Here is a 12,512-nt window from a genome sequence, read left to right as displayed (position 1 = left end):
GACTGCTAGAGGTGTGGAGAACTGAATTCACAGTGTCAATTGAATCAACAGAGAGTGAAATTCTATATTTTCTGTTAATGTTTATATTTAGGATACTTGCTAAAACCTACCTTTTAAACTGATGCTTTGGGTCAATAAATGCCATGGAGATGTTAACTGTATCTCCTGTTTGTCCTGGGAAATTGAAGGCTTGTTTAGAACTAGTCAGAAAGATGAACCGAAGGTTGTATTCAGATCAATGTCAATTAATTTTCATTTTATGCATATATTGTTGCTGAAAGGCACACCAGAGGGCACTAAAGATATTTCAGCACTATGACTAATAAGAGATGAAAGATATTTTCCTCCCTTTTTCAGAAGAAGATGGAACTTTTGTGTATTCCCCCAAATGAAGCCCACCTGAAAGCTGTAGGTTAGTTCGTTGGAAATTATCATTTCCCTGAGGCAGTGTGACATTGAACAAGTCAATTTGTGTCATCTCTATAAAGGCATATCACTTACCTATCTTTCAGGATATTATGAGGCTTAATTAATAATATTTTATTCTAATCAGGTTTTTCTACAGTCTCCATCTCCACAGTATTCAAATGACTTGCACAAGCTTATTAAGGAATGTGACCTGCATAGATACCTGTAGGTTTTTCTGCCCTTTTTTTCCCCAGGGAAAACTCTGTGCATTTGTTTTATTTTAAATTTAATTTATTCTAATAATAAATGTAAACATTTTTATGGTAACAAACCCAAGGTTTGCTTATTTAATGCTGAAGTTAGTCTGTGATCAAACTGGAGAAGCTGTAATGTAGAATATGACTTTACAGAAACAGCTGCAGAATTTTTACTGAATTAGGAAGGGGACTGATTTATATAGATGGTTATCTGGTATATTTAAAAAATATTGGAAGTAGTGAATAGCTGGACAACCATTAGATATCATAACTTCTAGCTAGAAGTGGCTGTGAAATTTGTTCTCTCTGTAGCAGTTTCATTAGCAGAAGATGGCCCCTGTCAGCTGACTGTCCTATTCTCTGTGTCATGGCTTTCTAGGAATGGTAATTATGTAGTGGAGCAGAGGATGGAGTTTGCACAAGAAAAGGAGTTTTGTGAAAATCAGGAAAGCTCTGTTTCTGTCTTAAATGTCTTGATATACTGACAGATATATGGCAATAAAATAGAGAAACTTAATCAACTGGTGAATGTGGGATCTGAGACCATTTATGAGTAGGGCAGGTACTTGGTGGAATAGCAGTAATGAGAACACCACAGGTTTTGAAGAATGTGTGCCATTCAGGAAGAACAAAAATAAAGTTCGAAAGTGATAGCACCACACTGTATGTGAAAGATGTGCCTTCAAATGTCTGCCTAAAGTTGTTCTGGTAACATATTTTTGATTTCTTTTGTCCTGTATTGTCCTAGGTGTCATCATTTAATCACTAGATTAACTGGAGGGAGATAAACTTGGAGATTTGATTTTATTGTGAATCCACCTTTCTGGATGGGATGGTGATGAGGGGCTTGTGGATAAATGGTTGTAAATTGATGTACTTAAATGTGAGGATTCTATGAAAAAAAAAGGTATTTATTTAAATGTAACAAAGGATGAATAAAAATTAGCATCTTCTACTGCTATTTTTTATTATCAAAAATAAGTTTGTTATAGCCCTAAAACTAAATGGACGTTTTTCCTTGTTTAAAGTAAGAATTTACTTTGAGTATGAATGTACTGAACAAGGGGTGAAAACAAAATGAGTAACAAGAATGGGATTACGAAAAGGAAATCAATCAGTGTTGAGATAGAAATGAAATTAAATATACTAAACAGTGGAATGAATGTAAATATTTTCAAGTTGCTCAAGTCAAGGGTGGTGCTGTGACTGGAACATGACAAATGGAATATTTAATCCATTATGAAGTCCCACACATAATTATCCATAGGAAAGTAATTGAAAGTTGAGGCAAATGACATAAAACAGAGTCTAGACTTACAAAGGTGCTATCAGATTAACCTGGTTGTATTGCACATCTTCATCTAAAAATTAGATGGCCTTATGTATTTAAATCAAATCTTCTGTGGAGGTGCAGTGCCACAAGGAAAATCTCTGGCTTTGTTATGGAAGGAGGGAAGTTAATAGATAAATTAGTGTGGAATGAATGAGGAATCATCTGATAGGGATGATTTTCTTCAATTGATGATGTACTTCAGCATTTTCAGTAATGTTATTAGCCCAAAATGTGGGCCAGCTCTTATTAGACTTTTGAAATACTGGAAATAAAGTGGATAATCAGAGCACAAGAAAGCAAGAAATTATGTTGACCCTCGGGAATAGATAATAATTTGAAATAGGATGGCATACTATGAAACTTTATGTACCTTATGATAGATTACATACCAATAAAAGTTTATTGGTTTATTGGTAATATAAATTTGTCATGTTGAAAGTGCTTCTTTTGAAGAGTTTCAAAAGATTACGGGAAGCAGATGGCATGCCAATCCAATTTTTGCTCTTTTCAGGTATCTCTCAGCTTCTTATCTTCCTTTCTTCATGTCATTCTGCCAGTTTCTGTGAGAGATGACAGACCGACACTTCCTGAATTGCTTTAGGTTCTGTAGAAAGGAAGAACATAGTGGAGTTTTTGCTGTATCTTACATCGAGGTGTAATTATGCTGTGATTCCATTTTAATTGTCAATAAATTACATACATTTTCCCCAGGTCAAGTCTGTTTTGCCCATAATGGTAAATCTTAGGCAATCTTTCTGTCCTCACCTTGACCCATCAGCTTTTCCATCTTATTTTCTGTGCCTGTCCTCTTGAGGAGGGAGAGCAAGAGAGCGGCTGGGTGGAGGTCTGGCAGCTGGACAAGTCAATGCACCATGCTTCTTCAGGGCTTTGTGTTTTTAGATATATCCATGGTCCTAACATGTATCTTTTGCAAGCATTTTGTTTAAGATTTTAAGGGTTTTCTTTATGCTCCTTGCAGATTTAAAATTGGCTGTGGTAGTGCGCTTTTCAAGTAACTTTTAGTGTATTTTTGTCGCTGATAATGTCGGAACGGCCAAAGCGACACGAAAAAAGGTTCCAGCAAAATTTATTCCAAGAAAAAAGCAGGGACAGCCACCCGGGGCTGCTGCACAGCCCCTTAAGTGCAGTTTTTGAACACACGTAATGCACACGGATAGGACAGTTCAAACTTTTACACCAGAATTCTTACAGCTAATAGGTGCATTTTCTAAACTCTACTTTCTCACCACAACTTTGCTCTTTCTCAAAACAGCCCAGTTCTTTCCCACAACAGTCCCGAGCACCTGCTCTTATTTTTCTCTCATGTTGATGTTCTTCCCAACCACTCTCATTCAAAACAGGTCCTTGTTCTCATGAGACAGTGCTCCTGTTCTCATGAGACAGTGTTCTCTGTTCCCACGGGACAGCTTCTTCAGGATGCATCAGTATGTTGTCAGGATCAGGGCCTCCATTTTCAGTCCTCTCTTTCAGTCCATCTCAGGGGTATACTTTGATCTGGTCAACATCTATTGCTTCGTCAGTATGTGCCAAGGTGCTGACAGACCCACTGTCACCCGTGACACATTTTCACTTTTTTTCTTGCCAATTAAGCTGTCTGTAGCTTTTTAACTGAGAAGTGAAAGAAGTTTTTTGCAGTGCTAACATTTCTTAATGCTAATTAGTTTATACAAAGAAAGAAAGCAAGCATATTTTTAGACCAGGAGTTATAAGAAGTAATCTTAAAGAAAAAAATATAATAAAAAAATTGTGAGCAGATTGTTTGATTTCAGAACTATTACCTTGCCATTAAAAGCAACAATTTGCAGTAAGAAGTTTTTTATTTTGTTTAGACTCCTTTTAGAAGATGTTTTGTTTGGCTTGGCTGAATCAAAAGATTGATAAAAGAGGGTGTAAAGCCTTTCAATTAGATTGTTTTGGTTAAAGCTAAGTCCCAGGTGGAAGTGACTGATGATTATTCCTATCTTTTAGTTGTTTAGTGATAATTGTGCAATACAATAAGCTTCAGTCCAGATCTTGTAGCTGCATGGTGCACTGCCTTGGCTGGTAAAGTGCTCTTGTTAACAAGTTTCAGCGAAGGCCAAGGGCAGTCTAAACCTGGAAGCAGCATGTGTCACCTCAGGTGATGGTTGAAGGGCTCTGGCCAGAGCAGAATGAGGGAGCCTACACAGTTTCTACTTGTGTACTGTTCTCCGGTAAAAGTACTTTGGTCAAGGTTGTCCATTTATCTGAATGCACTGGCTTTGCTGTGGAGTTGTTTGAGACAGTTGGAAAAAGCTTAAATTTATTCCGTTCAACTTAGTAATAAACGGAATGAGATAATAGGGATAGAAACTCACAGAAAGGTTTCTGTTTCCGTAGCTTACCTGTGGATTCTCTTTTTTTTTTTTTACTGCAATAATTTCTCTTAATCATAAGAGTTGTAATCAATAAGCACATTTTAGCTTTTATTAATTTTACAATTATATTGCAACCTCAGAAATTAATTTATTTTATGTTACATTCTCAGTGTTGATTTGGTAGTCTTTATACTTTCCTAGTATTCATGTGATGGTAAATTTAATTGTGGAACATGTCACTGATATGGTTTTATTTGTACTCCATGTCGTCCAGTAAGACAGACTTATTTATTCATTAGATGCATAAATTAGGTAGCATAAACAGCTAATGTTGAAGTGTCTTTTTTGTATATTGCTTTGCATTGTTAGTTTTCATACAATATTTGTTTCCCTTTTAGATTTTGTAAATCGAATATGAGTTGGCATATCATACTGTTTTCCAAGTAATTATGGGGTTGGTTTTAGCCAGTCCTGAAAATTTCCCAGATAGAAGTCTAATTTTGGGTTCTTAGTTTTGAACACTAGTCTAAATTCAAAAGTTTTTGCAGATTACTTTACTACTTCTTTATTACTTCCACAGGAATATCCTCTAATATGCAGTGGCTAAGATTCCCATTAGCCAGATAGAGATTTCCCAGTGCCTGGCTTACTTTAAGTCCCTTGACGCTCAGTTTTGAGGCTGTTCTCAACTGACCTTACTTAATATATTATACAGCCTAGCTAACTTAAAACCCATAAATTAGTCCTTAAAGGACTTCAAAGAGAGCCTGTTAAGTACCATTAATTATGATAGTTGCTTCCATGGTCTGCAGATACAATTACTCCTCCTCTAATCTAACTCTGCTGCGGTTCTAAGCAGCAGCTGCAGCAGCGCCTAAAGCTGGCCCTGCAGCTGGGCATAACCCACTGTAGCAGCTGCTAAGGTGATGCAAGTGATGCATTCCTCATAGTACTTCTTTATGTTTTATCAGTTAATTAAAATAGAAATGGAGAAGTATCCAGCTGAACTTCCTTAGTAATAGCATTTGCAACCTCCTATGCATCTCTCTCTCTCTTTCTCCCTTCCTGTGTGTCATGTGCCATGTTCCAGTTTTAAATGTGGTCTTTGGTACAAACAGCTGTTTGGACAAGCATCTTAAAGTTGTGCAGTTCTGTTTTTATTCAGGATTATTTGTTGGTAACCATAGGTGTCACTTTGGGAAGAAATTGCACTCATTTAGCAGTCTGGATGGACGTGGTGAGGCATCCCTGAGCTGTGTTGCAGTATTGTGGGCTACTTAAAATTGTTTAGCTTTAATTTTAGTTTTAATTTTAGTTTTCTACAAATAAAGAAGCAGCACTCTTAAAACATAAGCTAACTTATCATGTGTATTACAGATGAAAATATTTCTCTCTGCCCATTCACCTACTGCTGCCTGAAGAAAAAGGTAGTACGATGGCATGGTCAAAGGAAGTGTCTGTCTTGGTGTTTCTTGCTGGTGGATGATAACAGCGGAAGAGCTCCATCCTCCACCTTTGTGTCATTTAGTGCCATGCACTGTCATTATGATTTCCCTCCTGGGAAGCACAGATCTTGGCACTAAGGGATCTCCTGCTGAGGCTGCTCTCTGAGGGGGCAGGCTGGGGAGCCTGGCTGTGCACAGCAGCACATCGCTGCTAAAAAACCTGTAGGAAACATTTTCCTGTGCCAAAGTGCTGTTTCAGAGGCTTCAGTGAGGGAGTACTCTGATGGAATATGACTTTGAAGGGCCTTCTTACTATCATTTACGAGTAAAGAGCAAAACTTGACACTCAGTAAGCACTGTAATGTCAGTGTACTAGGTGGAGCCAGAAGTTGATGCTGTTTCCTTTATGCTTTTATGGCTTTCAAAGTTAAATATTTTATTTTCTTTTTTAGAACTTAGTGGCTATGTAGATGCTTTTGTGAATTAAGGGAAGCCGAAGAGGGCTTTGAATTCTTCTTTCACCTTAAGTATTTTGGCTGTAAAGATGTTTCTTAACATCTAATTGTATAAATTATGAAACTGTGAGGTTCATATAAATGTTATTATTGATTTCCTCTCTCACATCTGAAGTCCATGTGACTTCTAAAGTTAAGAGCTGACTGCATAGATCCACATAAATTTGCCATGCTTTCCTACTAGGCTAAGCATTATTAATGAGTTACACCTTGCTGTGTGGTAGCACCACACTGATTAAATGAGTTAGTAAAATGAGAGCTGCTTTTAGCAAGTCAGTCCTACAACCTGTGCTTGTTTATTCCTCTAAATGTAAAAATTAATTTATAGTTTGATTCCCTTACATGAGAAATGGACATATTATATGTTTATCTCTGGTCTTTCTTTCATATTTTAAATGTGAAGTAAAGCTAGTATTTTTTTAAACAGTAGTATTGTTAATCAGCAAATTTGAGTATGGTGGAGGAACATTAATGAGAAGTCTTATTATATCAAATATGAATAAAAATTAAAAAAAACTTGTAGTACTGAAGTGCTGAAAATTTTTCTGGGTTTAGTATGGATCACGAAAGACTAGTTGTCAGAAATAGTTGACTACAGTGTAACAACATTAGTTTTAGATCATGAAAAGTTACAAACATATATAAGCTTCTGCTAAATTTTACAAAGCAAGTGGGAAGACAGTAATGGCTGGGGCAGGGTGCCGTTGGACAGTACCTAGTGCAAGTTATATTTTTGCCTCTCTAAACAGGTTTTCACCTTTGTTCAATTTCTAATTTTTTTTCCCTCCTTGTACAGAAGAGGGGAGGAGGTCTTTTAAGTTGTAAAGGCTGATTGTATATAAATGTCCTTACCTAAAGTATGGTGACTAAACCAGTTCATTAAGAGTCCATACAGACTATTACATACTTGTTAGGTGACATGGATCTAGTCTAGAAACTGTGTAAATGGCATTGTTGATGCCTTGTGTTACGCTGGGCTCTGGTTGCTTTATCTTGTACAATATTCTGACATTTTTTCTTTTTTTATGTAGCGGTATTTTCTAGTTGGAAGTAATCCTGCAGAAACCAAGTACCGTGTTTTGAAAATAGATCGCACTGAACCAAAGGATTTGGTTATAATTGATGATAAGGTGAGTGTATTTATTTTGTTGTGTTGGTTCATTATTCCAAATAATACTGGCTACTTGTTGATAGCACTGAAACAGGAAACAGACGATGTAGGGGAGGCCTTTAGTTTATTGTATATTAAGTAAATTCTGCTGGTCTCTGACATGAAATAACATTTAACTACCAAAGCAGTAACTTAAGTGACTTTTTATTTTAAAGCATGTGTATACACAACAAGAGGTGAGGGAACTTCTTGGACGTTTAGACCTGGGAAACAGAACAAAGATTGGGCAGAAGGGCTCTTCTGGGTTATCTCGAGCTGTCTCTGCTTTTGGTATAGTAGGTAAGTGTTTTGATTGATTTTATAAAATCTTTTGTTTTCTTGGGAAGTGAAGCTTACTGTGTCATGCTGTATATTCTGTCTCCCCTTGATGTTATTTATTTTTAGAACTGAAGAGGATTTAGAAATTTTTCATGCTCAGAGGTAAGTTTCTGTGTACTTTATGAAAACAGTGGCCAGTACAGGGGTGATAGTTGTGCTGTAACCAGTCTCTTTGTCACTAGGGGAGAGATCTAGGAAATAGCCAAACTCTAGAAACTTGGTTGAAGATCCCACCAAACTCAGCTGATCTTAGGATACAAATTATGCAAGCAAGGTGGAACCTGGTTCCTGAAATCCAGAGCTCACAGAATGCTTTTAAAAAAGAAAATGGAAATTGCCATTCTTTGTTAGGCTATATTTCTTTATCAGACACTATTCAGAAAGAAGACTTAATTTTCTTTTTGGTTAACTTTTTGCAGTGACATATTTAAAGATTTCTTTTTCGTGTTTGTATAGCTGACTGGCATGTCAACTGAATTTTATAATGCTGCTCAGCTGTCCATAATCCTGAAGCATTGCTTCGATGATTTAATAGCTTCTAACTTCATCTGAAAGTCACTACTTTCCTGCCTGTTATCTGATACCGAGGTCAATATATTGATGGGTGATATCTCTAAAGTAAATGTTAACGTGTGCTGTGGCAGGCCTCAAGAGTACTTTGTGGTTTATTAGAGTCAATATATACCTGAACATCTAAATCTGAAGCTGCAGAGAAGCTGGAGAATGCAATTACTCTAAAAGATGCCCCTGCATTTTGCTTAGCAATCAAAACATAATAAAATTTTATTCCAATCTAAAGTGGCAAAATAGACTTTCTTCTGTATTCTTTTTGCCCATGAAGCATTTTGGAATTTATCAATGCATCCACTTTTCAGAAATTCCTCAGATGGGGCTTATGTTCCTTATTAATTTAAGAGTATTCATAATGTGGGTAAACCTAAAGAAGCTGCTAACAGTTTTGCAGCATTGGGGTTTTTTTGAACAAGCCATCACTGCTCACTGTCTAAGTACATGATAATATATTCAGTTGGAAACTGGTTGTGATCAATTAAAATTTTGCATCCCAATTGTATGATTGTTTATATGTACTCTTCATAACAGAAGAGTTTCTATTCTGTAGCTGGACAAATATATTGGCCAACAGATATGGGATATGTATTTCTAGATGCCTTTTTAGAAGTAAAGCACTCTGTAACAGATTATATACTTCCAAAGTATATGGTTTAGACATCTTCCAGTCTAGATTCTACCTAATCATATCTGTATAAACATGTAATTTGAGAGAATGCAACTGGTTGTTTATTTCTGCCTCTCGACTCAGGTGAGGAGAACAGGGCTATTTTTTGTAAAATTGTAAAGGACAGCTTTGTTCTGTTCTGTCCTGTTCTGTAGTTATTTTGTTAATCAGATGCAGTACATGCAGTGCACTCAGAATGGGGGTGCTAATAAGCTGAGTTCTGTTTACTGTATAGTGTTTAACAGTAGAAATTGCTTTTAAAGGGAGGGAACCAGGCCAAGGAGAAAGGCTGGGTTCCTTATCAGGTTCCTTATGTTTGGTGAAATTCAAAGGATAGAGGCTATTCACATCAGTGATTTTTGTACCTGGAGGATACAGGCAGAACTGTGACTACTATGTAACAAATGAAATTCAATAATCTGACTGCTTCAAATGGAAGATTTGTTTCTTACTGTCAGCAGGGCCTCCTGTCCTTGTGCAGGTGAGAGCGTTTTTCCAAGGGGGGCTAATAAGGTAGAAGAAAAGATTGCAGTTCACTCAATCACATTGCAGTCTCCAGCAGTGACAGGGAGGAAAATATGTGCTCTGCTCATCCTTCTTCTCTACTTTGTAATGCAAAGCTAAAAGAGCTAAAAGAACTGAATATAAATGCGAGTAAAAATGTGAATTGTGAGTGTCCGTGTGTGTCGTGTTGTCATTCCCCATCATGGACTTCACTAAGGTCAGGTGTGGTATCTGAGAGAGGAAATAGGAAAAAAGGATTACCCCTGATGCTCTGAGTGGCTGATTCTGGGGAGATGCTGCTTTAATCAGGGAACTAAATTCCCTGTTAAGAAGAGAGAGCACAGAGGTGTTGTAATACCCACAATTCCCTTTGCTGTTCTCTGTCCCTCCCCAGCAGAGAATACATAAACCTGAAAAGAAAATTGGAAATTTGGATTCTTCCTTGTCCTGGAAAATTAACCTTTTGGTATGTGAAGTAATTAGAGTATGCCTTACTCTGAAAAATGAGAGTTCTATAAAAAGCAAATACAAGTACTCTAAGTAGACAGAAACTTACTCCAGATTTTCAGTGTCTTAACTCTGCTACCTAATATTAAAAATATGCACAGTGGAAGGGAAAATAAGCAAAAACTATGTACTTCATTGATTAACACTTACTGGGGGTGAATTTTAAGACTGTATGTCTTTGTATATATATATATATCATGGTATGTGTGTATATATATATGCACATTATACTTGTAACACTAAGAACAAACAAAAATTATATGAAGTCTTGAAACAATTCTGATACTGTTTTTCTAAATATGTTTTATCAAGTCAACCCAAACATGCAACTAAAAGTATTTTAATGCTGTTTTGACAGGTTTTGTCAGGTTTTTAGAAGGCTACTACATTGTATTAATAACAAAAAGAAGAAAAATGGCAGATATTGGAGGTCATGCAATATATAAAATAGAAGATACAAATATGATCTACATTCCAAATGACTCTGTAAGAGTCAGTCATCCTGATGAGGCCAGGTAAATAATGCTGGTAATCAGTGTGTACTTTTTGAATATTTTCTAGTCATGTATAACTGCAACTAGAAATTTCAGTAATGGATTCCTTTGTATTAGTATGTTATTCAAGCCTTTTTGTCTTACTTGGATGGAAAATAGGCTACAAGTGCTGTGGCCTCTGACCTGGAGAGTAAATACAACTGTTACAGTCTTCTAGCGTTTTTCGTCCGCATCTCCATGTCACCTACATGTCAGAGCTACAGCTTAGCAAATCTGCAGGAAGCATCAAATATAAGCAATGTTCCTACAAGGGCAAAGTAATACTTATGCTGGTTTGTATTGTTTGGGACACTGTTCTTTTTTTAGTAGCTCTAGCATGATGTTAATCTCACCTGAAGAGATCTTTTGTGCCCTTCAAAAAGTGCTGAATAGATCATTAAATGATTCTGTGCTGTCAGAATCTTGTGAATGTTGCTGTTGTAAAGGGTGATGGATTGACTCACTGGTAAGTTTAGCTGCTTCTTTCTTTTTGGGTGCTTTTTTTCTGAAGACAGAAATTTGAGCCTTTGATCATCAGGGAATCTTGTCTGAAATGTACAACTGTGTCATAGTGGTGTTTTTATCAGGCTAAGGTAACTTTACTGCTATGAAATACCAGGCAACTGGTATGAATAAACTGCTTTTCAGTCTGTACCAAGTATGAATAGTCGAAAAGTGATGGCTTATGATAAACTGATGGTAAATATTAAAAGAGCTTCCACTTTAAGGTCAGATTGATCATAGACCTCAGTCTCCCCTCTTAGTGTGCAGTGGATCATAACCTACATATTTATGTCAGCCATTTTATCATTCATAGACAGTGTTATAGTTTCTTATGGGAATTTGCAATGCTATGTCAAGTTGAGGTAGATATTTTTTTCTTATTTATTTGAGAATAACTGAAAAATTTTATTTCTTGTATAGTATTGCTAAGAGTTTGTTTGTTTAAGTTCTGAAAAATTGTGGAAAATAGAACTACAACTTTATCTACAACTACCTAAAGAAACAGAGTATGTCCATGAGAAGACAGTAGATTTAAAAAAAACCCCAAAGAGCTATTTGATTTATTTAATCCAAATGCTGACATTCTAGTGAAATTACCTGTCAAAACAATTACAGTAAGATAGGAAGGGAACATAGAGCAAGAGTCAATATTTATATGTAGTTTAATTTCTAAGATCCTCTGAATGACTTCTTGTGGTCTATCTTGTTTGAGTAATAATTTTTCCTATAACTTGCATTATTTCGCTAGGTATCTGAGAATTTTTCAAAATGTGGACCTTTCTAGCAACTTCTATTTTAGGTAGGTATTAGTTACTGTTCCTTTAAAAAAAATGTGTGCTTATACTTGCTGTAAGTTAAGGTTTTGATTTTGACACCCAAGATCCTTAGGTTGATATTCTGAGGAAATAAGACGCATGATCATGCTGCTTGTCCATTTTTGTCTGTGTGTTTTGAACCTGCTTTCTCCTTCAACCAATTAGTTAGGATTTTAGTTTCTATTAGGTTAAAAAATAGAGAACTATTAGTGGCTTGGTAAAAAGTTGGCACTGATACTGCTGTTTTCACTGACTGTTTAGTCTTGCCAGGGTATGCAGAAGTTCTGTCTTGGAAAATTATTATATTTCAGGGGTTTACTTGTCCTGTCATTTTTATTTCTTGATCTCATTTTCCGAAAATAAAGCTTTGCCCTGATTCAGAAATGAAGATAGAGGAAATAGGTCCTTATTTAAGATATACCCTGCATGGGATATATCTTTCATAGAGTCTTTTAGGCATTACCAATTCTCTTGCTTATTGTTTCATAAATACTGTACCTAAGACAAATTTCTATGTCCCAGCTACTATTACATGAGATTTTTGGGACAACAAAAAAATGGGAGAAGTGTGGTGATAAACCTGCCAATAGTAGTTAGAAGACCCAAAG

General features: G+C 36.2%; 1 protein-coding gene across 1 annotated transcript in view; it reads left to right on the top strand.

The window, feature by feature from the left end:
* The window catches only part of FIG4 (FIG4 phosphoinositide 5-phosphatase), a 60,680-nt gene that overhangs the window by 3,308 nt on the left and 44,860 nt on the right, over nt 1–12,512 (top strand). The window contains exons 2-5 of the mRNA XM_051792356.1: nt 7,347–7,445; nt 7,642–7,765; nt 10,411–10,567; nt 11,838–11,888. Coding sequence (XP_051648316.1) covers nt 7,347–7,445; nt 7,642–7,765; nt 10,411–10,567; nt 11,838–11,888 — 431 coding nt within the window. The remainder of the gene's footprint in view (nt 1–7,346; nt 7,446–7,641; nt 7,766–10,410; nt 10,568–11,837; nt 11,889–12,512) is intronic.

This window comes from Manacus candei, unplaced genomic scaffold (assembly GCF_025592945.1).
Source record: "Manacus candei isolate 608988 ecotype Guabito, Panama unplaced genomic scaffold, ASM2559294v1 h1tg000034l, whole genome shotgun sequence".
In the NCBI taxonomy this organism is placed as follows: domain Eukaryota; kingdom Metazoa; phylum Chordata; class Aves; order Passeriformes; family Pipridae; genus Manacus; species Manacus candei.
This window is presented reverse-complemented; position numbering and strand designations above follow the sequence as displayed.